At 53.0% G+C, this 25,218-nt stretch overlaps 2 protein-coding genes across 2 annotated transcripts; one reads left to right on the top strand and one right to left on the bottom strand.

Moving 5' to 3' along the window:
- Positions 1-278: 278 nt before the first annotated feature.
- Positions 279-6,120, top strand: LOC140000443 (scavenger receptor cysteine-rich type 1 protein M130-like). Its single transcript, XM_072030328.1, has 5 exons — positions 279-624; positions 1,140-1,454; positions 1,581-1,895; positions 3,493-3,633; positions 6,113-6,120. The coding sequence occupies exons 1-5, from the start codon at positions 279-281 to the stop codon at positions 6,118-6,120; spliced, it is 1,125 nt and encodes a 374-aa protein (XP_071886429.1).
- Positions 6,121-23,968: 17,848 nt separating this feature from the next.
- Positions 23,969-24,952, bottom strand: LOC113841873 (olfactory receptor 6E1-like). Its single transcript, XM_027448578.3, has one exon. The coding sequence runs from the start codon at positions 24,950-24,952 to the stop codon at positions 23,969-23,971; it is 984 nt and encodes a 327-aa protein (XP_027304379.2).
- Positions 24,953-25,218: the final 266 nt, after the last annotated feature.

The following is a 25,218-nucleotide window of genomic DNA, read 5'->3' as shown; positions in this document are numbered from 1 at the left end:
CCGTCCTCTCCTTCTGCCCCACGGAGGCCCCCAAGGACAAGGCCTGCACCCACAGCAATGGCACTCATGTCACCTGCAAACGTAAGGTCTTGGGGTGGAATGGTGCCCACGGGAGCTGTGGTGGAGGAAGAAGAGCAGGGTGGCACTGGGCTGTGCTAGGTCGGGGACAGGTGGGGTGAGGTGGTGGTCTGCAGCCCTAAAATGAGAGTGCTGCAGGAGGAGAAAGGCACGTTTTCCCTTTGGCCTCTCCTGCAGCTCCTGTGGGAGCAAGAGCACAAATGTGGCCTCTCTCACCCTCCTATGTCCTTGAGTACACAGGGTTCAGGCTGGTGAACGGCAGCACAGCGTGTGAGGGCAGGGTGGAGGTGGAGGTGCTGGGGACGTGGGGGACCCTCTGTGCCTCCCGCTGGGACCTCTCGGATGCCCACGTTCTCTGTCGGCACCTCGGCTGTGGCTTTGCTGAGTCCATTCCTGGAGGAGGGCATTTTGGGAGAGGAACCGGCCCCATCTGGAGAGACTCGTTCCACTGTGACGGGACTGAAGCCCACCTGGGGCAGTGCCCGGTGACTGCCCTGGGGGCCTTGCCGTGCTCCCAGGAGAACGCTGCTGCTGTCATTTGCTCAGGTGAGTGCTGGGCAGTGCTGCAAAGTCCATTTGCCCCTGGTGTGTGACATGGCCACCCACAGCTTTGCACCCCATGGCAGTGCCTTGCTGAATTTCTCATCTCACCAGGCCTAGCTCACTCCATGCCCCTGCGGCTGGTGGGCGGAGGGAGCCGGTGCGACAGGCGCGTGGAGGTGTTCCAGCACGGGACATGGGGCAGAGTCCTGGATGAGCAGTGGGACATGCAGGAGGCCAGCGTGGTGTGCCGGCAGCTGCAGTGCGGAGAGGCAGAGGCAGCCTACACCCCCGTGAGGGCCGAGCGAGGACCAGGACCTGTGGGGCTGCGTGGGGTGCGGTGTGCAGGGCACGAGGCTGACCTGAGCCTCTGCAACACCTCCCTGCCCGAGAGCATGCCAACAGAAGGGATCATGGAGGACGTGGGGGTCGTGTGCCGGGGTGAGTGGTGCTGCACATCCCTCAGGTGCTGGTCCGGCAGAGCAGCCAGCCCCTGAGGGTCTGGGTTCTCTGTGCTGCAGGGAGCCGGCGGGTCCGGTTGGCAGACGGAGCTGGGCACTGTGCCGGGAGAGTGGAGATCTACTACCAGGGGCACTGGGGCACCGTCTGCGACGACGCCTGGGACCTGGCCGACGCCGCCGTCGTTTGCCACCAGCTGGGCTGCGGAGGGGCCCTGGAGGCAGCCAGCTCTGCTCGGTTTGGGGAGGGCTCCGGGCAGATCTGGCTGGATGGCGTCAACTGCTCCGGGGCCGAAGCTGCTCTCTGGGACTGCCCTGCCGAGGCCTGGGGGCAGCACGACTGCGGGCACAAGGAGGACGCGGGAGTCATCTGCTCAGGTCTGTGCTGGGAGTGTGGCTGGGAGCTGGGGAGTTGGAATTCTGGGGTGAGGGCATAGCCAGGTAGGGCCAAGGCCATCAGCGGCTGACATCCAAGGACGTCCCTGGGGCCTTTCCTCCTTCCAGAGTTCATGGCCCTGAGGCTGGAGAACAGCGACGGCTGCTCCGGGCGCCTGCAGGTTTTCTACAACGGGACGTGGGGCAGCGTTTGCTCCAACTCCATGACCACCGAGACGGTGTCACTGGTGTGCAAGGAGCTGGGCTGCGGGAATGAAGGGGATCTGAAAACAGATTTTAACTATGCCAAGCTGTCTGGCACCGCGTGGCTGGATCACGTGGAGTGTGGGAAGAGCAACAGCTCCTTCTGGCAGTGTCCATCTGCTCCCTGGCATCCGCAGTCGTGTGATGACCTCCGAGAAGAGACCCACATCACCTGCAATGGTAAATCTGTGACATCAAGGCACCAGGTTCTTTCCCCGCTGGATATGGTGAAATGCAGAGAAGGAACCCAGAGGGGCTTTGACTTTCCTGCATTAGACCCTGTTGCTGCTGGTGGTACAAAGGTGACTTCAGCTCACAGAGCCACCCATGTCCACAAGCAGCAGTCAACAGCTGGGCTGCCAGCAGCTCCCTGGGGGATGCAGAGGCAACTCCAGGCAAGGTCTGAGAGGAGACCATGCAGGGCTTTCAGGAGTCTCCCCTCCTGGGACAGCCTCCTGATACTCTGTGAATCAGGGACCCTGCGGGGCTGAGCACTCGGGTCCCCCCTGCAGTGCCGTGTGTGTCTCCTGAGTGAACAGGGTTCTGCTGCTGCCCTGACCCAGGCAGCATGGGGACGTGTGAGCAGAGGTCAGCTCTGCTCTCTTCTGTACAACCCCTAGAGCAACCCTTTTCAGCCCAACTTCTCTTTCCTTTGGGACATGGACAGAAAGGCCGCAGGTGGCTGCATGCCCCAGCTCCACCAGCTGCACAGGTAGGGAGCTGCCCCTGCACGTGCCCCCCTCACCTGGCAGGGCTGTCCCAGCTCTCCTGGTGCCATGGGACATTGCTGCCTCCACAGACAGGGAGAAGATCCGTGCCGTGGGAGGCAAGGACGGCTGCTCGGGCAGAGTGGAGATCTGGCACCGTGGCACCTGGGGGACGCTGTGTGACAATGCCTGGGACATGCGGGATGCCAAGGTGGCATGCAGGCAGCTGGGCTGTGGCCCCGCGCTCTATGCCCTGGGCCAGGCTGCTGCTGGAGAGGGGACGGGCCCCATGTGGCTGATGGAGTGCAGGGGGACGGAGCTGTCTCTGCAGGACTGCTGGGCCCAGCCAGGGGACAGCAGTGCCTGCCAGCATAAGGCAGATGCGGCTGTGCATTGCTCAGGTGAGCAGTGGGGCTGGGAGACATGGCTGGTGGCTTGGCAAGGAGCTGGCTTGGGCGTCTCCCCTGTTGGATGCTTGCACAGCCCCAGAGTGTTCAGAGTTAAGGAGGTTCCTGCAGAGTAGGGGGTAGTGGTGGGTGGGGAGCAGCCTCTGTGGGGCTGGATATCCCAGCCCATCCCCTGGGCTGCCTGCACTGTCCTGTGAGCAGCCCAGAGCAGTGGTGTTGGGCCCTGTCCTTGCCACCCTGCCCAGCCCCACAGGAGGGACAATTCAGGTGGCACATGCTGGGGCCATCTGCCAGGGAGGCTGCCTGGTGCCACAACCCCAGCCTCCCAGCCCAGCTCTCCTTCTGCTCCCCTGCAGCTGCACCCAGGACAGCAACATCCCCCCCAGAAGCAGGTAAGCTGTCCTTCCGCAGGGCTGGGTCTGTCCATGTTCACGCTGTGACCCACAGCCAAGGGAAGGGGCTCTTTGCTGGGCTGTGAGACTCCCAGAAAACCAAAGCAGCTGGGAGAAATCTGTGATGGACCCAGCAGGGTGGGGGCTGCCCCATCACCCAGCCCTGTCCCCCCCCCCAGCCCCTGCTGCCTTGTGTGGTCAGGAGTGGAATGTCCTTCCCCCAACCTCTCCCTTGTCTGATTCTGCCCCTGCCATGTTCCTGCCCATGCAGATCCCCCACGGGGCCGTCCGACCACCAGCAGTGAGAGACTCTCGGTGCCTGTCATCATCTGCATCATCCTGGGGGCCCTCCTCTGCCTGCTCCTGGCCCTCCTGGCTGGGCAGGTGCGAAGTGCCAGGGCTCGGCACAGAGGTGGGTCCTTCCCCAGTGGTCCTGGGGGGGAGATGCCTCCTGGCAGGGCTGGGGGTGTTGGTGTCCTGGGACACAGAAACAGAGCTGTGTGCTGCCTCCTGCCCCATGTGCTGCCCCACTGACTGACAGACCATGGGGCACCAACATCAAGGGGTAGAGAGAGTCCAGAGCCTGAGGCATCAGTTCTGGGGTGAGAAGAGAAATGTGAGAGCTGGGCTGGGTGAGACGGGGAGGATGCACTGCTGGCAGTGCTCTAGGCGGCTCTAACGTGAGGAGCATGGGGCAGCGGAGTCCATCACCATGGTGTCAGCCACCTCCCAGCAGGACACGGGCTGTTCTATTGATGTGTGGGGCAGGGATGGAGCAGCTCCATGGGGAGGAGAAATGTGGGAACTGGTGCAGGGTCTGCACTGGGACATGACCCGGGGACCAAAGGGGCACAAGGGCTGTCTCCAAAGGGATGGTGCGAGGCTGATGCTGCCCCAGACCATCTCCATGGGGATGCTGCCCTCCCTGGGGATGTGGCTGCAGTGCCAGCACAACAGAGAGGGGCTGTGCTGTGGGGACAGTCCTGTGCTGGCCCCGATAATGGGGCTGCGGGAGCCCAGTGGGATCCTGTCCCTCTCTGCCCATGCCCAGACCAGCCCTGCCTCTGTCCCCAGGCTCCGGGAGAGCTGGGGAGCCCTTCCCTGAGGCCATGTACGAGGAGATCGCTTACAGCCTGGCGTGGCAGAAGCAGGCGAGGTTCAGTCTCTCAGGTGGGTGCAGGTCACTGTGGAGGCACATCTGCGGGGCCCTTTCTCCCTGCCCCAGACCAGGGCTGTGTCCTGCAGCTCCTGCCCATGGTCCCCAAAATCGCTGGGTTGTGGGGATTTTGGGAGAGCATCCAGGTGCTGAGCCCCAAAAAGGAACTTCCTTCCCACCAGCTCTGCCCATCCCAGAGGGGATAGCCCCTCTCTGCTTGTCCCTGAACCAAGGACTAAGTGAAGGGCTTTCCCAGGGCAGCTCTTGGAGTTCCTCTGAGAATTGTCTCTTTCCAAGGAACTGGTCTCCTCCCCATGCACCCCCAGCTCTGTGGGTGCCCATCCCCAGCAGTGCTGACCACCAGTCAGGGCAGCAGGGCTCATCCCACAGCACCCACTGCAGCTCTCTGCAGCCTCCTTTTCAGAGGGGTCCCTGACCCAGCTGCAGCCCTACCCCAGGCACATGAGCAGGAGGATGGTCTGGGGCCACACCCAGGGATAAGAGGTCGGGGAGGGGGGAGAAGAAAGGTCTCCATTTCTCCTCCCTGCAGACAGACCAGACAGACAGCAGTGCCACCGAGTGTTATCATCAGAGCTGGAAGCATGAAGGCTCTGCTGTGACCCTGACACCAGCAGCATGTCAGCCCTGTGTCCCCACACACCCTCCCATCCTCTGCTCTGCAGGACAGCTCTTCTCATTGCCACCACCTCCCCTCTCCTTTCAGATGTCCCTGTCCTGCCCAGAGGTTACCCAGCAGATGGCTATGATGATGCTGGGGAGGTTTCTGACCCTGGGGAGGATCCTGTCCCTGGGCAGGGGGACTGGGAAGTGCCCAGGATACCACAGGAAGGAGATGGGCCCAGGGATGCAGCCACTGGTGAGAGGGCAATGCAGCACTGACACTTCCTAGGTGCCAATCCCAGGCCTAGGAGAATCCATAGCATACTGAAGGCCTGACCTTCTCCACATGGAGAACCTGTCCTGGGATATTTTGTGGGGTCTGGGAGAATGGGCCGAATGTCTCAGGCTGGTGAGGACGAGGAAGGTGATAAACAGCCCTGAGGGGCACCCCACAGGCCCAATCACAGCAGCCTGCCTTGACTCTTACAGTGGGAAGCCTGCACTCCCGGAGAAGTGCTGGGGTCCCTGGAGCTGAGGGAGACACCTCGTCACCTTTCCTGGGGACCACGGGCTATGACGATGTTGAAGAGGTGTCTCTGGCATATCCCCATGAGGACACCCAGGATGTGACACCAGAGCCCCGTGCACAAGAGTTCCAGAGCCCCAGGCCAGCAGACACCAGCCCTGCTGAGCAGCTGGGTGCAGCTGGGAGGGAGGAGAGCTCAGTGCCACTGGGAGAGCCATGAGTGCCAGGGAATGGTCTCCCTTTTCCAGCAGTCAGCAGACACACATGGGTATTTCCCCTCTTGGTATTCCCCTGTTTTTATGCTGTGTGTTGGTATTTCCTCATATTAAAACCCTCTGGGGGCTTTGTCCCAGATCCTGTTCTTCCCTGACCATGTATCCGGACGTCTTCCTGAGGCTGATCAAAGGGTGCAGAGCTGAGAAACACAGCAGCTGGGGAGGGTCTCACTGTCTGGCTGTGGGGTTGACAGAGCCCCTGGTCCCTTGACACTATTCTTGCTGACAGAGACATTTCCGTCCTGCCAGCCACAGGCAGTTGTTGCGTTAAGGGGTGTAGCTGATTAACTGTTACGGGCCCGGTCGGATTCAGGGTACTGAACCAGTTGGACATTCACCAACAATGCGTTAACGGTCTGGGGGTCCAGTCAGACATTCACCAACAACGCATTAACCGTCTGGGGGTCTGGTTGGATTCAGAACACTGAACTGTCACGGATAACTACCCTCACCCTAGTTGCACTTAATGAGAACTATCACAATGCAATCAAGTATGGTTTATTACAGCAACAGATAATCAGGTTCTTTTGGATTGCCAGCGGTAGTGACTGTCTGCAAAAGCAAGCTAGTATGCATTAAATACACAGGTGTTACAGGTGTTACAGGTGCGCAGCCTAGAAATAAACGCGTTAAAAGGATCAAAGACTCTATAGAGATTTATGAGCAAATATTCAGATCTCACCCAAAGGCATCCCAATGGGGGGGGAAGAGAGGCTCAGCCCATCAACTGATCCCATGAGTCAGGAGGTCCTAAGGATGTTGTATTTCCTTGGGATGGTATCTCCCCTGACGATGGTATCTTCCCTGACATCCCCTCTCTCTTGGGCCAATTTATATTATTTTCTACCCTTTAGGTGGAGCTTGAGTGGCTCTAGTCAAGCATATCTTAGTTATGATTGGTGTAAAGTTTTCCCGTCTCCGTTTAAAGTAATAGGCTCCGAGAAATTCAGAGCGCATGCTCAGTGAGGGGTGGTCACACCTTGGAGGCGGGTAGCTTTTGGGATGGAGGTGTGTTTTGGTATTATAATGATATTATAATGAGCAAAAAGTACACTAGGGTACAGCATTTGTCAAAACATGACAGGTCTTTGGCTCAGGGTGGCAAAAAGTGCTGCTTTGTGCACAAGAACAATCGAGACCCCACCTGATTACAGAGCCTAGCCGTGGTGTCTCCACTCCACTCTATGCTCCGTGCTGTTCCTTAGGGCTAGCACACCAAGTTGCCCCAGCGCGATAGCATCTAAGGTTGGGGGCCTAGGGAACGTTCAGGTAATGCAGTTATGCCCTACCCTGAAAGCCTCTTCAATGCTGTACCTTTTCCTTAAAAATGCAAATGTTAGTTTTATTTTCCTAGTTACTTCAGGCAATTACACCACCAATTTTACTGTCGCGTTAAGGGGTGAGCTCCTCGTCAACCACCACCCCCAGGTCCTTCTCCTCCGGGCTTCTCCCAATCCATTCTCTGCCCAAGCTCTCGTTATCCTTGGCATTGCCCCAGCTCAGATGTAGAACCTCGCACTTAGCCTTGTGGAACCCCATGATGTTCACACAGGCCCACCCCTCCTGCCTGTCCAGGTCCCTCTGGATGGCATGCCTTCCTTACAGCGTGTCATCCCTTGCCACACAGCTCAGTGTCGTTGGCAAACTAGCTGAAGGTGCACTCAATCCCACTGTCCATGTCACCAACACAGATGTTAAACTGCACCAGTGCCATATTTGCAAACAGCACAAAGTGTATTTCCTCCTGGTCCAGATGGAATCATGTAAGGCCAAGAGGCCTAAGCTTTGGAGGTCTCTTCAGATCTCCTGGATTGGCTATAGGTGGAAGACTCTGAGCTGGTTGACAGATGTGCCTTTTGTACACTTGACAACCTGCCTGTGGCTCTGGTCATCCGACAACATTTCTGCTTCACTGGCAGTTTTTCCATCTCCTTGGCTGGGTCACCAGTTTCTCCAGCATGTAGCTTCTAGTCAGCAACAGGCCTCAGTTTCCCCTTCCTTCAGTCACATTCTTTTCTGCTTTTCTGTTCATCTGTGCTTTTATTTCCCCGACTGGGAGTCCTGAGAAGCTGCACACAGCTGTGCTGTGATCTCCATGAAGTTGTAGTGTGGGTGCCACCACTACCTGCCTTCCTCATGGAGCATTCTTGGCCAGTCCATCCAGAAGCTTCCACACACAGCTGTTACCTTCCATGTTTCATAGCAATCACCAAAGCCCAGAAACACGCCCGCTGCAAGGGGCTTGAGGAGGTCTGTACTCCAGCCCCACTGGCTCAGCACATGGTTGGCACTGAAATGAGACCTGTAGGCTCGGGGTCGTGCTCACTCAGGTCTTGAAATCCTCTGTGCCCAGGGGTCCCACAGCCTTTCTGGACAGCCACTCCCTCCAGTGCTTAATGATCACAGAATCACAGAATCGTCTAGGTTGGAAGAGACCTCAAGATCATCGAGTCCAACCTCTGACCTAACACTAACAAGTCCTCCACTAAATCATAAATCATTGTGATCAATTCAGTGCCCCCTGAGCACACAGGAGGTCCCAGGAGTGGTGATGGGTTTGGGAAGTGTCTGAGGCAGGTGATGGACAGGGGGAAGTATGGGCCTAGGCTCATAGGGCTGTTCAGGGTGTCCCGGGCTGTGGAGGAGTAGGGGCCCTGTGTAGGGCTGGGGTTGGTGTGCGGGTGGTCATGGGCAGGGACAGGGGGGCACTAGGATAAGAGTAGGTGCTGGGGGCTGTAGGGCAACAAATGGCCCAGGAGGGCTGGAGTGGGATATCCTAGCTCAGTGCAGCCCATGAGGAGAGGAGGGATACCCCACTGCTGTGGGGACAGCCTGTGAAGACAAGGCTCCCACTCCCAGGTCTGTAACTCTGCCTGGTCAGGGAGCACTCACAGACCCACAGTGTGTCTTGAAGCCCCCCTGACAGTTCCCCTGTTGGTGTTTGAAGGAGCTGCAGAGGTGAGGCTGGCGGATGGTGGCAGGCACTGTGCTGGGAGAGTGGAGGTGAAACACCAACATCAGTGGGGGACTGTGTGTGATGACTCCTGGGACATGTCTGATACTGCAGTGGTTTGTAGGCAGCTGGGCTGTGGGGTTGCTCTCGAAGCTCTTTTGTATGCACACTTTGGGCCAGGATCTGGTTCCATTTGGATGAATGATGTTGAATGCAATGGCATGGACTGTCTGACTGCACACACAAAGGATGGGGTCCAACATACTGCTATCACAGTGAGGACGCTGGAGTGATATGTTCAGGTAAGAATTGAACTTTTTCCCTATCTCTGGGACCAGGACAGTGAAAGGGATCTGGCTGTGACCTCAGGAAGCAACAAGTGGACACCAGAACATGGCTCTGTGTGTCAAGTTGCACTCTGAGCTGGGTCTGTCACTGCTGGTGTCCCTTGTCCCTGGGGAAAGCCCAGTGGGAGCACACCCAGATGGCCCTAAAGCTAGAGTAGCCAAGCCTGGGGAGGTGCCTGGGGCTGGGAGAGGAAAGCCCTCACCCTTCCCCACTGTGCTGCCTGGTTCCCATCTTTCTCCTCCATTCACCCAGGCCCTGTCTGGCAGGCTGGTCCCTATGCCAGGGGAATCTAGAGCAGCTCCCCCAGCTACCAGCAGCCTCAGGGAAGGGCGTGCAATGGCCCAGGACTTTTGGGTTGTACCCCCAGCAGACAAGAGAACCTCAGCCAAAGCAAGTGGGTTCCATCCAGACATCCAGACTCATGTTTCCACATGTAGCCTTTAGCAACTCCAGGACATCCTGAAGGAAATGGCCATTTTTGTGTGGAAAAGTGACTCAAGAACCAAATATATGTTTTAGGAGACCGCTGAGAACTCTACAGAGAAGGAGTTACTGTGAAAGTCCTGATGACTAGCATTAGTCACATCCATACCCAGTGATCAAGGACCGAGTCCAGACCCCTCTGTGGTTCCCCCCTGCCTGAAAGTAGCTTGGATAGTTCAAGCCCTGGGGTTTCGTGTCAGTGCTGCTGTGCTGGACTCTTTTCCCTTCCACCTCTGCATACAGACAAGTGCCCCTCTACAAATGTTGTAGAGCTTCAGCTCTACAACAGGTCTCTGAGGAAGGATTTCAGGCAAGCAAGTCACGGCAGGGTTCCTTCTTTTATTTATATACACAGAAAACCTGGCTCCTTGTTTCCACCTGGTTCTGGAGTCACCCAACACAGGTAGATACTGAAATGGATAGGGATGAGTAATGTTATCTCTTTGTGGACAACACTATCATAAGTAAAGTGAAAAATAAAGTAAAATAAAACAAGCTGGTCCTGTAATGAGTTACATTATGAGTGATATGCAGAAGAAAACAGATCAATTATTGCTTCTGAAAAACCTCCAATCATCACTTTCCACACTGTATCCTTCAGCTCCTGGTTCCTCACACTATAGATGAGAGGGTTCACTGCTGGAGGCATCACGGAGTATAGAACAGCTAGCAAAAGATTCAGAGATGAGGAGGACACAGAAGGAGGCTTCAGGTAGGCAAATGTGCCACTGCTGATGATCAGGGAGACCACAGCCAGGTGAGGGAGGCATGTGGAAAAGGCTTTGTGCCGTCCCTGTTGTGAGGGGATCTTCAGCACAGCCCTGAAGATCTGCACATAGGACAGCACAAGGAAAACAAAACAACCAGATGCTACAGCAACACTAAGCATAAGAAGCCCAACTTCTCTGAGGTAGGCATCTGAACAGGAGAGATTGAGGATCTGGGCATATCACAGAAGAACTGGTCCAGGGCATTGCCTTGGCAGAGGGGAAGGGAAAAGGTATTAGCAGTGTGCAGCACAGCACAGAGAAAACCACTGCCCCAGGCAGCTGCTGCCATGTTGACACAAGTTCTGCTGTCCATTATTGTCCCATAGTGCAGGGGTTTGCAGATGGCAACGTAGCGGTCATAAGCCATGATGGTGAGAATAGAAAACTCTGCTGAAAGGAAAAAGAAAAAGAAAAATACCTGAGCAGCACAACCTGTGTAGGAAATGGTCCATGTGTCCCACAGGGAATTGGCCATGGCTTTGGGAACAGTGGTGGTAATAGTGCCCAGGTCGAGAAGGGCAAGGTTGAGGAGGAAGAAGTACATGGGGGTGTAGAGGCGGTGGTAACAGGATATGGCTGTGAGGATGAGGCCGTTGCCCAGGAGGGCAGCCAGGTAGATTCCCAGGAAGAGCCCGAAGTGCAGGAGCTGCAGCTCGTGTGTGTCTGCGAATGGCAGGAGGATGAATTCTGTGGGGAAGCTGCTGTTGGACATTTGCAGCCTCAAGGCATGGATGGCTGTCAGTGGTGGAAAAGACACGGAACAAGTTAGAGAGATTTCTCTGTGCAATACCTATAGCTATATATTATGTTACATCGAGACCTCCTCAGGAGGACAAACTGCTACTTCCTTTTGAGGAACAAGTTCTCCTGCCTCTAGCTCTCGGTTTTACTTCCTAAGGGTGTAGAGGGACCAGACAGATCCTCTGTGGGCTCAGCCAGAGTCAGTACTGCCCTACAGCGTCTGCTGAAAACCACGGGGGATGGATTTCAGGTGCCCACTGGCCAGAGGTATCTCAGTATTTTAGGTGCTGAGCAGGACATCTAACAATATGTTGGGAAACAATGAAGTATGTAGGTTAAACTGTGTGGAGGAAAATTGTGAGGCTCCACACAGACCTACAGGTCTCCTCCAGTAGAATAATCTAACAGCCTCACTGACTGACACAACCTGACAACTCCATTAGCATTTCTCTCACTGCTCTTCAGGGCAGAAAAGTGAAAGCACAGACTCTCAAGAGTATTTTCCCTGCGGGTAGTTCTGGAGTCGATCTTCCTTGTCAAGAATCATACCCAGAGATACCCTGTGGGTACTGTGAGCTGCCTGCCCCACGCACCAGCCTCTGGAGGCGGAGGGGGCTCCTTCCATCCACAGCTTCTCCCCGAAGAACCCTGGGCAGCTCCTCGGGCAGGCTGAGCACTGAGTCTGGCAGGCAGCAGAGGTCCTGCCCCAGCACACAGCTCCTGGGGCACAGCAGGGACCCTGCTCTGCACCACAGCCCTGGCCACCCCTGTGTGGTGGTTTGACTATGCTAGGCAGCTAAACACCACAACCGCTGTCTCACTCCCCCTCCTTAGATGAGTAGGAGAAGAAGTAAAGTAAAGAAAAACTCACGGATTGAGATAAGGATAATTTAATTAAATGAACAAATGAATAATTATTAAGGAAGTGCTATTATTATACTATTATAATACTATTATTATCTAAACAATTTAAAGAAAAAAAAAAAAAAAAGGAAAGGGGGAAAGGGAGAGGGAAAGGGAAAAAAAATAAAATAAAGGCCATGCAGAAGTGCAGAGGAAAGAAATTACTCTCTACTTCCCACAAATGAGTGATGCTTGACCATATCCTTGAAGCAGAGACTCAACACACGTAGCTGGTGTTTGGGAGGAGGACTGACATTTTCACGAGAGCCCACCCCTCCCTTATTCTTCCTTTTTCCGCCTTTTATTGCTGAGTGTGACATCATATGGTATGGAATATTCCTTTGGTTGGTTTAAGTCAGCTGCCCTGGTGATGTTCCTTTTCTTGCTTTTTTTTGCCCACACCCTAAGAGTGTTAGAGAGAGTACTGATGCTGTGCCAGCACTGCTCAGCAGCAGACACAGCGCTGGTGTGATAGCACTGCTGTTCTAGCTACAAGTGCAGAGCACAGCAGTGTATGGGCTGCTGCAGGGAAAGTTAACATCCCAGCCAGACCCAGTACACCCTGCTTGCACCTTGCCTGCGCAGCATGCAGCTGTAACCACAAGAAGAAACCATCATCCCCTGTCCCTGTGACAGCTTTGGCAAGGTAATCCCTGCTCTGGAGCTTCTCATTCTTCTCTTATCCAAAGAAACTCTGAGAGTCCTCCTGAAAATTCCCATAGGTTGAGGGATTTTCCAGCAAATCTGGAGATGGCACCAGGAACAACAGCTGTGTTGCCCTGCAGCCAGAGACTTACCCTGTTCAGGGCTGTGAAGATTACTCCTGCTGTGAGCTCTCAGCATCCCCCCTCCACACTGCCTTTAACATCTCCCTCCCTTCTCTCAGGTGCCCTTGTCCCCTGCAGGCAGTGCCCCCAGCCCTGCTGCTGTGCTGTGCAGAGGAGCTCCTCCTGGGCAGAGCTGTCTCTCTGCAGTGCTGCCCGCTTGCCAGGAGCTCCCCTTGGGCCCAGGAGCCCAGGAGCCCAGCTCAGCAGCACAGGGAACTCTTGACAAATCCCTGGGCCTCCAGGGGAATCAACTTTGAAACAAACTGAAGTGAGAGAGGGAGTTAGGAGAATACAATAACTTACTAACTTTTTAGAAAAGAATTTACTGGACTGGGCTGGGGAGAGGACAGGGAGGTGTGGAGAGCTGGGGAGGCCGAGCTGGGTTGGCCTCCTGCAAGTGTCAGGGAGGACCAGCAGAGCAGGGGCTGGGCTGGGCTCTTGTCATCTAAAGGCTGCATGTGGAAACATGAGTCTGGATGTGTGGAAGGCCTTCTGAAGCATGAGCTGGTTGGCAGGCAGAGTATCTGAGGGATTGTGCAGGGCATCCCCTGCACACACTGCTCCTGGGTGTGCTAGAAAGAGGCCTCCTGAGCACAACAGCTCCTTGTAGTCCTGTGGATGCTGGCTGTGAGGTCACTTCTGTCCCATCCCCTGGCTGGCCAACAGCAGGGAGGCAGAGCCTCTGAGCTCATAAAGGCCTTCAGAAAACTGCCCCCAGTAGGGTGACTCCTCTGGGGAGGCCAGGGAAAAGCTGGGAGAATAAAGGTGGGAGATCTGGGGGAGTTAGGAGGGAGTTGGCTAAGAGAAAGGAAAGATTGTGAAGAAGAGAGAGGGGTTCAGGTAAGGCTACTGCTGCTGCAACACATAGTGGGAATAAATTCATGTTAGATCCTGACAATATTTCTAACAAGTAACCAGAAATCCTAGGCCTACCCTTAAGTGCTATCTGTCATCCTGAAATGAATCCTCTGTAGTAATCACCAACCTTGAACCTTACCCTGAAGACAAAGCCCATAACCACTCAGACACAACCACTTACCATTTTTTACCCCATTGCTCACCATAATCCACAGCCCTTAATTCCTAGCATTAAATTGCCTTAACCCTAGCCCTCACCCAGGCAGAAATAAAACCATTACCAAAAATCCAGCCCATAGCCTAAACACTGAATGGGTTCACAAAGCAGAACACCAAAGCCTTCCCCATAGCCTCTTTCCAAACACTAACCTGGAAGGCAAGGTCTAATCCCTACACCTTAACCTGAACACCTAATCCTCAAATCCCTCATTCCTGGACTTTAATAATGAAAGTGAAGTGTCTGGCTGTGGAGGCGATGCTGGGGTCACTTTTGCCTCCGGAGCTGATAGACCATCAGTAGGAGCATGGCTGGGCAAGGGACTGGGAGCAGGCATGTGGCTTGGTTGTGTCTCTCTGAGGAGCTGAAAAGCCTGCAGGAAGGTAATATTGCTTGGAAGATCATGGAGAGGTTCCTTTTGTCTGGTCAGTTGACTGGCCAGAGGAAAGCTGATAGGCTGGGATGCCTGTGTGAAGGATGGTTTCTGAGATGTTGGAACTTCCCTTCGTCACAGAAAACTTACCCTGATCATGGTGAGAGAAAACTTGCTAGAAACTGAAACTTGGATGACAGAGACAGGGCATGAGAGGGAAGATACATTGCTAAAAGGCTTTAGTGTCAGAGGTCACCTGGAGGGAATCTGTTCTCCGTCCATACCTTTGTGTTTCAAGACACAGCTGGAGAGGGTACATGAATCATCAGTGAAGGCACAGCAATGCTAAGCAAGGTAGGAAAACAAGATGCATGTTTTCAGCCTGCAGGGAAACTGGGACGGGTGTGGGATGTCATAGGACAGCCAGTGGTGGAGATGGACAAGGACACTGGCAAGAGTAGACTTAGCCATTAAAAACAAGGTCTTGTCCCCTTGGCTATTGCAGGTCTCTCTGCCACCAAGGCCTAGAAGGAGACATGTTGTCCTATTAGCAATGGGGGCTAGTCACCTCTTTGCACCTCCTGACAGAGGCTAGAAAGTATCACACCATTGTCTTTCAATTGTCAGTGCATACCTCACATCCCACTGTCTGAGGAAGAGCCCAGAGCCTCACATGAGGGACAGAACATCTCTGCCCAGAGCTGGCATCAGGGTTTGGTCTTTGTGCTTGATGAACCAAAGCCAGCATTCTCTCAGCCTCAGAGCCACCTCCAAAGTGCCTTGGCCAACCTGTAATCATGACCTCCAATTGACTCATCAGTCTCCTTTCAGGAGCTGAAGTTGTTGGACTTTGCAGAAGCTATACTTTGGGGTTTATTAAGACATAGCAAGCCCTGAGTGTCTCTTAAGGAGGTCTGGACAGGTAGGAGAAGTCTGACCCTTTATGGACAACTTTGCTCCTCACCTTCCTACCCCACTATTTCTGTCATTGCCCCACTAGGATTTGCATCACTTCTCCTGACATCAGACTTCTCCACAGAAGTCTGCAGTTGCACCTTGTAGATCCCTTGCACCAGTTCTCTCCTTAGAGAAATGGCCATGAAGGAGACCATGGTGGAGCAGGTGGACCTGCACTGAAGAAGGCTGCAGCCTGTGGAGGAACCCCACCAGAGTAGATTCTGGCCCAGAGCTGTAGCCCGTGGAGAGGAGCCCATGCAGGAGCAGGTGACCTGGCAGGAGCTGCTGCCCGTGGGGGACCCAGGTTGGAACAGTGTGCTTCTGAGGGATGGACCCCATGGTACGGAGCCATATCTGAAGCAGTTCTGGAAGAGTTGCTGCCTGTGGGAAGCCCACACAGGATCAGTTTGGGAAGGATGTGATCCCATGGGAGGGACCCCACGTTGGAGCAGGGGAAGAGAGTGACCAAGAAGATCAGAAACAAAGTGCTATAGATTGACCACAGACCCCCTTCCCCTGTTCCCCTGTGCTGCTCGGGAGGAGGAGGTGGAAGATGGTAGATGGGGGAAAGTGTTCTGGGCTTTCTTCACTTTGTTTCTCACCTTTTTAGCTTGCTAGTAATAGGCAATAAATTTTACATTCTATCTCCCTACTCTGAGTCTGTTTTGCCCATCACAATAGTTTTTGAGCACTCTCCCTGTCCTTCTCTCAACCTTTGAGCCCTTTGCGTCATATTTTCTCCCCCTTTCCTTTTGAGGAAGGGGGAGTGATAGAGTGGTTGTGTTGGAACTCAGCTGCCCACCCAAGTAAAACCACCACAGCTTGGAAGAGGTGATCCATGAAGACCAAGCAGCTTTATCCTCTTTGGTCCCTCTTTCCTGAAGGGCTTTGTCCCATGGGACTCTACAAAGGAGATGCCCAAAGAGGCCAAGTCTTCTTTCCTGAAGTCCAGGGTAGTGAGCCTTCTGTGCTCCCTCCTTGCTGCACTTAGCATCCTAAACTGCACCATTTGACAGCCACTGCAGCCCAGGCTGCCCTTGAGCTTCACATTCCCCACCAGCCCCTCCTTGTTGCTGAGAATTAGTTCCAGCATAGCACTTCTCTATCAATGGAAGAAAGAAGGTATCATTAATGCATAACAGGACCTTCCAGGATTGACTATGCCCTGCTGTGCTGTCCCTCCAGCAGATACCAGGTCCCCCCTGAGGACAACGTCTTTTGAATGTGAGGCTGCTTCTATCTGTTTATAGAGGGCGTCATCTGCTGGTCTTGCCGATCAGGTGGCCTGCAGCAGACTCCCACTATAATGTCCCCTGTCCCTACCCTCTCTTTACTCCTGACCCATCAGCTTGCTGTCAGATCCTCACTCATCCCTGAGCAGGGCTCCATGCACTCCAGCTGCTCACACACATAGAGGCCACACTGAACTGAAGCAACTGAACAAGGTCCTGTGCGTTTGTGGCAGTGTGTGAGGGGAGCTTCATCACAGAAGGATCATCACATGGATCAAGGGTTTCCAGCTGGGGATGAGATGCCACAAATGGATAGGTGCACTGCACAAGGGTACCTAAGCCCTCCCCATCCCTGCCTGTGTGTCCTATTTGTTATTGGCCATGAACAGAGTTTTCCAGAGGGAATATTTGCACCTCTCAGTGACAGTCAAACTCTCTTAGGAATAACTGTAATTCTGTACTCAGCCTCTCTCTGCTGTTTCAAAGGGATATTTGGCAATTATTTGAGTTGACTTTAAAGTATGTTCTGCAAAAGTGACTCTTGCTTTGCAGGAGCTGTCAGCCCTGGAGCCCCAGGGACATCTCAAGAGAGACAAGAAGTAAAGAGGCAGCAAAGCCTAGGGCTGGAGCTGTGCTGCTGAGCTGGGCCGGGCTCCTGGGCCCAAGGGGAGCTCCTGGCAAGCGGGCAGCACTGCAGAGAGACAGCTCTGCCCAGGAGCAGCTCCTCTGCACAGCACAGCAGGGCTGGGGGCACTGCCTGCAGGGGACAAGGGCGGCTGAGAGAAGGGAGGGAGATGTTAAAGGCAGTGTGGAGGGGGGATCCTGAGAGCTGACTGTGGGGGAAATCTTCACAGGCCTGAACAGGGTAAGTCTCTGGCTGCAGGGCCGCACAGCTGTTGTTCTTGGTGCCATCTCCAGATTTTCTGGCAAATCCCACAGCCTGTGGGAGCTTTCAGGAGGACTCTCAGAACTTCTTTGGATAAGAGGAGAATGAGAAGATCCAGAGCATGGATTTCCTTTGAAAACTGTCAGAAGTACAGGATGTGAGGGTTCATTCATATGGGGCTGGCTGCAGGCTGTGCAGCCGGGGTGCAGGCAGGGGTGGCCTGGGCTGTGGTGCAGAGCAGGGTCCTTGCTGTGCCCCAGGGGCTGTGTGCCAGGGCAGGGCCTCTGCCGCCTGCCAGGCTCAGCACTCAGCCTGCCTGGGGATCTGCCCAGGGTTTTGTGCGAAGAAGCTGTGGCTGTTAGGAGCCCCCTGGCAGGGCAGGAAAGGGCAGGGTCCTTCTGGTGCCCAGAGCGTGCTGCCTGGGGCAGGCTGCTCACAGCTCCGCAGCACCCCCACTGCATCTTTGGGGATATTCTTGACAGTGAAAACCAAGGCAGGGACTACCTGAAGGGAAGACACTCTCTGGAGTCTGTGCTTTAACTTTTCTTCCCTGAAAGGCAGTCAGGGGAATGATAATGAAGTTCTCAGGTTTGTATTAGTAAAACAAGCTCCAAGATCTTTACACTGAAAGAGATCTGTAGGTCTATGAGGAACCTCATAACTCAGCAGAACTCTCCTCCTGTCCAGATGCTGCTCTATGAGTCAGGCTCCAGAGCACCCTGAGGGCATTTTGGAGGAGACTCCTCAGGAGGAAGATCAGAGCAAGGAATTCCTGAAGGGAAGGTGTTTGCATTTCGACTTCTCTCCTCTTGCTTTCCTGGTTGGTAGTGGGAGATGGGAATTTTGATGAAGCCCCTGAGAGCCCAGTTCTTCTTAGCTCTTGATAGGTACGAGCTACTCCATAACCAGTGAACACATAGAGATATTCCTGAAAATTATACAGGGACAGGTGGTGTCCGCAAGACAGAGTTGAGCACATAGCGGGTGGGATGGGGTCTGTGAGCAATGGCAGGGAGGAGATGTGGGAACAGGGAAGCAGCTCCCAGCCGGGACAGCTCCAGGCAGCAGAGACCTGGGCAGGGATGGAGAGGGAGCTGCTGCCTGAAACACCTAGGGAGGGGGGGATTCAGGCACTCCCTGCCAGGCCTGCAGTGCAGGCCCCTTCTCTGCAGCAACCCCCTGCTCTCCTCTGACAGCCAGCACAGCCTCTGCCCTCAGGGGCTTTAGGGCATGAGCCAGCTCTTCCTCAGCTGGACCTCCAGAATAAGAGAGAAGCCTGTGTCTTGAGAGGTGATACACAATGGTGAGGCTAAGAGTACCTGCCCTGCAATGTCACTTCCAAAGGTGGCATGCAAGCTTAGGAATGTGAAGGCTTCCCTGCATGCCCATCTCCCTTTCTCTGTGTAAGCAGGTTGGAGCATTGTGGTATACTTTCTAATTTGTCCACCTGTGTGGGGGTCTCTTAATCTCTTTGTCAGGGGTGCAGGTGGGTGTAAGCTTCTGTTCTGACATGGATTGCTGGGCCCTGGCCTGAGGGCATCTTTTTGGGAACAAGGTGCCCAAGTTTCATCTTAAACTGTCAGACACACTGTCATCCAGTTGGGAGGGCTGGAGATGAGCTGACTCATTCCTCATTCAACTCATGGAAAAGTAATTTCTGTGGGAGAAGGTGTGAATTTTGCTGAGACGTCTCTCTAACTTGTCCCTCTTTTTTTCCTCCATGGATAGCCAACCCTGCCCTGAGAGGACAGCAAATGTCCAACAGCAGCTTCCCCACAGAGTTCCTCCTCCTGCCATTCGCAGACACACGCCAGCTGCAGCTCCTGCACTTTGGACTCTTCCTGGGCATCTACCTGGCTGCCCTCCTGGGCAACAGCCTCATCCTCACAGCCATAGCCTGCGACCACCGCCTCCACACTCCCATGTACTTCTTCCTCTTCAACCTCTCTCTCATTGACCTGGGCACTATTACCACCACTGTTCCCAAAGCTATGGCCAATTCCCTGTGGGATACCACGACCATTTCCTATGCAGGCTGTGCTACCCAAGTCTTTTTCTATATTCTCTTTGTGGCAGCAGAGTTTTCTTTCCTCACCATCATGGCCTATGACTGCTACATTGCCATCTGCAAACCCCTGCACTATGGTACAATAATGGCCAACAGAACTTGTGTCAACATGATAGCAGCTGTCTGGGGCAGTACTTTTCTCTATGCTGTGCTGCACACAGCCAATACATTTTCACTGCCCCTCTGCCAGGGAAATCGCCTGGACCAGTTCTTCTGTGAACTTCCCCAGATCCTCAAGCTCTCCTGCTCAGATGCGTACCTAAGAGAAGCTGGGCTTCTTGTGGTTAGTGTTGTTTTAGCATTTGGGTGTTTTGTTTTCCTTGTGCTGTCCTATGTGCCAATCTTCAGGGCTGTGCTGAGGATCCCCTTACAGCAGGGCCGGCACAAAGCCTTTTCCACATGCCTCCCTCACCTGGCTGTGGTCTCCCTGTTCATCAGCACTGGCATATTTGCCTACCTGAAGCCCCCTTCCATCTCTTCTCCATTCCTCAACATTTTGCTGGCAGTTTTGTACTCCATGGTGCCCCCAGCTCTGAACCCCCTCATCTACAGCATGCAAAACAAGGAGCTCAAGTGTGCAGTTAGGAGACAGATTTGGGGAATGTTTTCCAGTACTTATAAAGATCCCTTCACTCTCCAATAATGAATACAAGTGCATCCCCTTCCAAGCTTGTGTTGTCTTTGTACTCATTACTATTATTATTAATTATTATTTCTTTTAGGGGGTTGGGTCATTATTACTGCTTCTGTTCCTTGCATTTGTACATAAATATTACACAGCCAGGGCTGTTCCCACATGTGACCCGTAGATGAAGTCCTTCAGAAGGGGAATCTGGAGCTGCATGCAGAGCCCAGGGTACCTCCAAGGACACGGGAGACTGGTGTGGGCAGTGACTGCAGCCCCTCTGAAAGTGAGAGATATCCCACTGTAAGCTCAGCCACAGGGAAAGAACTAAAGCCAGGTATTTCAGGGAACCTGTGACTCCACAATCTCAGGGAAGAGAGTGGGCACCCAGCAGGCAGAGGGGAGGGAAGCTGGGGAGTGATTCATTTCCCCCTTTGTAAAGTACCTCTGTCTGATACAGAACCACAGCCTGTTTGTTGTGTGCAGCAGTAGCAGCAGCTTGGGGACCACATGTGGGGAGTGTGGGGATGGCCATTCCCCACTACCCAAGGGGAGTTAATCTTTGAAATTTGACCAGCTCCATCATTCTGCTGGCATCACTGTCTGTAATGGTGAAACAGCTACTGTGGATCAGCACTGGGTCATGGGCTCAGACATTTCAATACCCAGCTGCAGAAAGCACTGACTATCCTCATCTACCATAAAGCTATCACTGCTCAGAGAAGATTATGGTAGTGAACATCTCCAGAGGTCCCTTCTGACTCAGGGAAGAAAGGGCTAGACTGTGGAGTTAGAGTGCATGACAATGCTGTGTTTTGAGGCCTCACTGCTGATTGTAATCTCTGCTCCTCAAGGTTCCACAGTGAGTGGTGGCATTCTCAAAATGAGTCTCTGCCCTTGGGAACCTTGAGTACAGCTGGTGCAATGATACTACAGGAAAGTTCTCAGAGACATTGCAAGACATTCCAGAATGACTGAATCACAAACTGGTTATAGTTGGAAAAAGTCTCTCCCCATGTTACTTGTAAGTTTCCTTTAAGTACTGGAAGGCAAGAAAAAGATTCCCCCCGGAGTCTTCTCTTCTCTAGGCTCAACAAACCCGACTGGCTCAGCCTGCCTTCACAGGAGAGGTGTTCCACTCCACTGATTATTGCTGTGGCTCTGCTATGGTCCCACTCTCTGAGGCCTATGTCCAAAATCTTATGTGTCTGTTGTGCTGAGGCCCCGGAGCTGGATGCAGAACTCCAGGTGGGGTCTCACAAGAGCAGAGTAGAGAGGGAGAATCACCTCCCTCAACCTGCTGGTCACTCTGCTTTAGATGCAGCCCAGGATACTGTAGGTTTTTGGGGTTGCAAGTGGACATTCCTGACTCATGTTGAGCTTCTCTTCAACCAGAACCCTCAGGTCCTTCTCATCAGGGCTATTCCTCAACAGGGCAGTGGTTTTCTCAAAGCCATGGTGCACACTGCCTGTACATTGTCCATTCCCCTTTGCCAAGGCAATGCCCTGGACCAGTTCTTCATTAGAGGGAATGGCCTCAGGTTGCTCCAGGGAGGTTTAATTTGGAAATTAGAAGACATTTATTCTCAGAAAGAGTAGTCAGGCATTGGAATGGGTTGCCTAGGAAAGCAGTAGTGTCACCGTCCTTGGGGGGTTTTTAAAGAGAGGTTGGAACTGGCACTTAAGGACATGATTTAGTGGGTGACATTGGTAGTAGGGGCATGGTTGGACCAGATGACCTTGGAACTCTCTCCCACCCTAGTGATTCTATGATTCCATTTTGCCCAGTTGCTGTATGAGTTTCAGGGAGTTAGAAACTTGCCCCATCTTCCAGAACTCTCATGAACTCCTTTACAGTATTTATCTTTCTATGGTCTGTTTTTCTAAGATTTTTCTTGTGCAGATAGCCCTAATGGAAAGTAGATCCCCTTAGATGCAACACGGTCATGGCAGGCATTTCTTCTGCACTATGGGCCTGTGTCTTGGTTGTGGAGAAACTTTCCCAAGAGGTCCACCAACTCAAAGAGCATATACCTTCCTCCCTCTACATGCATGAAACAGTACCTCAGCTACTAGGAGTAAACATGCCTCTGCTCAAGAAAGGGGATATGGTGGGTCCACACAACATACCACTCTGTTGTTTTACCCCATGTGACCATGGAGAGAACATGAGAAAGGGGGATGGGAAATCTACCTCAACCCTAGAGGCATGGGTATGTAAGTTACAAGGAAAAACAATTGCAAAAGGGAAGGGGGGGGAGTGGGGGGTGTAGGAAGGAAACTTCCAGGAAAATTGCTGCTCCAATTTCCATGAATACTCTGACCAGGACTAAGGGTGCTCTGCCTCCAATCAGGTGGAGGGACAACTGAGTTTATTGGATTGTCTGGGTTCGATGGCCTGACACATCAGACCCACAGAAGTATGAGGCTCTAGTGGACACCAGCACACAGTGTAGTGTAATGCCATCCAGCTATAAAGGAGCAGAACCCATTTTTATCTCTGGAGTGACAGGGGAATCCTGACAGTTAACTGTATTGGAGGCTGAAGTGCAGCCTCTTTAAGACAGTGAGATTAAACAGCTGTTTGTCTTGCTCAGTCTCTTAGAGGACCCTTCTTTTTTGGGGTTGCTGAAAGTCAAAGAGCAGCAGATGCTGATCACTACCCCAGTGGTGCACAGGGAGTAATATTGCACTAAGATTCCCTGATTCACATTCATGAGCTGGTTTATTGACTGGAGAGACAAGAAGTGATCACAAGACTTGCTCACCCTTTAATGGTCCCATATTGTCAGTGTGAATGGTTGATGAAACGTGGAGACTAACATTGGACTATCGTGGCCTGAATGAAATCATGCCACTACTGAGTGCTGCAGTGCTGGACGTGGTAGAACTCCAATATGAACTAGAATCAAAGCCAGACAAGAGGTATACCACGACTGATATCACTAATGTGTTTTTCTCAATCCCTTTAGCAGCAGAGTGCAGTCCACAATGACACAGGACACAGGTGAAAGCAGGCAGGCACACTCAGCATTCACACAAACACAAACAACAGCAGCAGCATTATCCTGATCCCCTGTCTGGATGAGCAATATGGAGGCCCATTAGTGGGAAATGTAAAGTGCTTGTGTGCGCAAATGCATGTGCATGTGCGTGTGTGCAAGGTAGATCCCTGCAGTAGTTGGGATCAGACACAACCTGCCCAGGACAAATTCCTGGCTCCCAGTCTGTGCAGTCAAAGACAGTTGGACATATGAACCCCTATGGATGCAGGCCCACTGTAGCTGCTGGCACACACTACCCCAATCTAACACACACTCACAAAGACACAGGCACACACACATAAGTCAACACACTCCCATCTCTCCTGTTGTTGACTACAATGACACATGGGCCCTCTGATGCCCTGGTTCTAGTCCAGCTGCTGCACTTACCCCTATGTACAACCATCAGGTGACCTACAGCCCTTGGCAGCAATCCCATTACTCCAAATGGTGATGCAGAGAGCTGCTGCCAGTGATGCATCTGGGTGGGTTTCTGCCTGGACAGTGGGGTGACAGCCCTCCCAAGGCAGTCCTGGAAGGAGCTGGGGCAAGATCTTGGTTCCACAGGAGCCAGTGACTTGGGTTCCCACCTGCCATTGTGCTTTGTGCTCTTCTGGGCTCATGGAGATGGGTCCTTGATGAGCTGAGGACTCTCCTGTGATGGGTCTGGAAGCAGTCAGGGCAGGGCATGAACTGAATTACTTATCCTGACATCATTTCGTTGGGTCTTCGTTTTGTGTGCAGATGAACACAGCCTAACACAATCCAGCAAGAACATAAAACCAGGGAGACATCTGCATGTGGAGGTCACATACATACAGAGGTGATACTACATAAGATATGACAGCAGAGAACTCAAATTGCTCTTCAGAAATGCATCACGATTAGGGGAAAAGCTGTGCTGTTGTACGGGCCATGACTTCCTTCAGGGCCAGCATCACAGCCTTGTTTCTAAGACTGTAGATGAATGGGTTTAAGAATGGGTACAGGACAGTGTTCAGCAAAGCTACAATGCTGTTGGTCTCCAAAGAAACATGTCCTGAGGAGGGTGCGTAGAGAGCAATGCAGCTTCCATACGCAATGGCCAAGGTGGTGAGATGGGAAGAGCATGTAGAAAAAGCTTTTCTCCTTGCAGAGGCTGCTGGCATTTGCAGAATACAGAATAAGATGCACGTGTAAGATGCCAGAGTTAGACACAAGGAAGACAGCACGATAAACAATATGAAAACAGATTCAGTTTTCCAAAGCAGGGTGACATCAGAGCAGGACAGTTGGAATAAGGGAGTGGAGTCACAAAAAAAATGCTGGATCTTGTTCGAACCACAGAAAGTGAGCTTGGAGAGCAGCACCAGGCGGTAACTCAAGAACATGAAGCCCATGACCCAAACAGCAACCACCAGCTGGATGCAGAGCCAGTGCTTCATGATGGCAGCATAGCGCAAAGGCTGGCAGATGGCAATGTAACGGTCAAAGGACATGACAACAAGGAGAACAAACTCTGAACCACCCAGGGCAAAATAGAAGGAGGCCTGGGCAAAGCATCTTCTTACTGAGATTGTTCTCCTGCCAAAGCTCAGAATTACCAACAGTTTGGTGCTTGTGGAGGACGTAAGCCAGATTTCCAGGAATGCCAGATTGCCAATGAAATAGTACATGGGGGTTTGCAGGCGGTTATCCACACACACCAGGAAAATGATGGCTGCATTCCCCATCACCGTTGTCAGGTACATGAGTAGAAGGACCAGGCAGAGAAATAGCTGTAGCCTTTGATCAAGCTCTGAGAAGCCTGTGAGGATGAACTCAGAAATGACAGTACCATTGCCTACTCCCATGCCCAATTTCCATTCATCCTGCTGAGGCAGGAACATGGCAAAAGTACAGGTACAATAATTTCATTATCTGGACAGGAGGCTATCTCCTTCCTTCTCTCTTTCCTTGCTTGCAGGCTTTCTATACAACAGAGAGAGGGACTTTTGTGTTTCACATATCAAGATGAGTCAACAGGGAATTTCTTGTTTTCTTTCCACCTTTGTCCATCAGCCAGAAATGATTCTTTCTCAAGAACATAGGACTAATAGGGGGTTGTTAGTGATTGCACCCTGTTCCCAGGAAGGTCCTCATTTACTCAGAACAA

The sequence above is a fragment of the Anas platyrhynchos genome, chromosome 32 (genome assembly GCF_047663525.1).
Source record: "Anas platyrhynchos isolate ZD024472 breed Pekin duck chromosome 32, IASCAAS_PekinDuck_T2T, whole genome shotgun sequence".
NCBI classification, from domain to species: Eukaryota; Metazoa; Chordata; class Aves; order Anseriformes; family Anatidae; genus Anas; species Anas platyrhynchos.
The sequence above is the reverse complement of the archived record's forward strand: the minus strand, read 5'-3'. Positions and strand labels throughout refer to the sequence as shown.

What these genes read in the sequence shown, in the direction of transcription:
- LOC140000443 (XM_072030328.1), top strand. Translation starts at nt 279, where the DNA reads ATGTGGCCTCTCTCACCCTCCTATGTCCTTGAGTACACAGGGTTCAGG. An exon ending in CGCGGGAGTCATCTGCTCAG is followed by an intron (nt 1,455 to 1,580) that starts GTCTGTGCTGGG and finishes TCCTCCTTCCAG; the next exon opens with AGTTCATGGCCCTGAGGCTG. An exon ending in GACCCACATCACCTGCAATG is followed by an intron (nt 1,896 to 3,492) that starts GTAAATCTGTGA and finishes CTGCCCATGCAG; the next exon opens with ATCCCCCACGGGGCCGTCCG.
- LOC113841873 (XM_027448578.3), bottom strand. Translation starts at nt 24,952, where the DNA reads ATGTTCCTGCCTCAGCAGGATGAATGGAAATTGGGCATGGGAGTAGGC.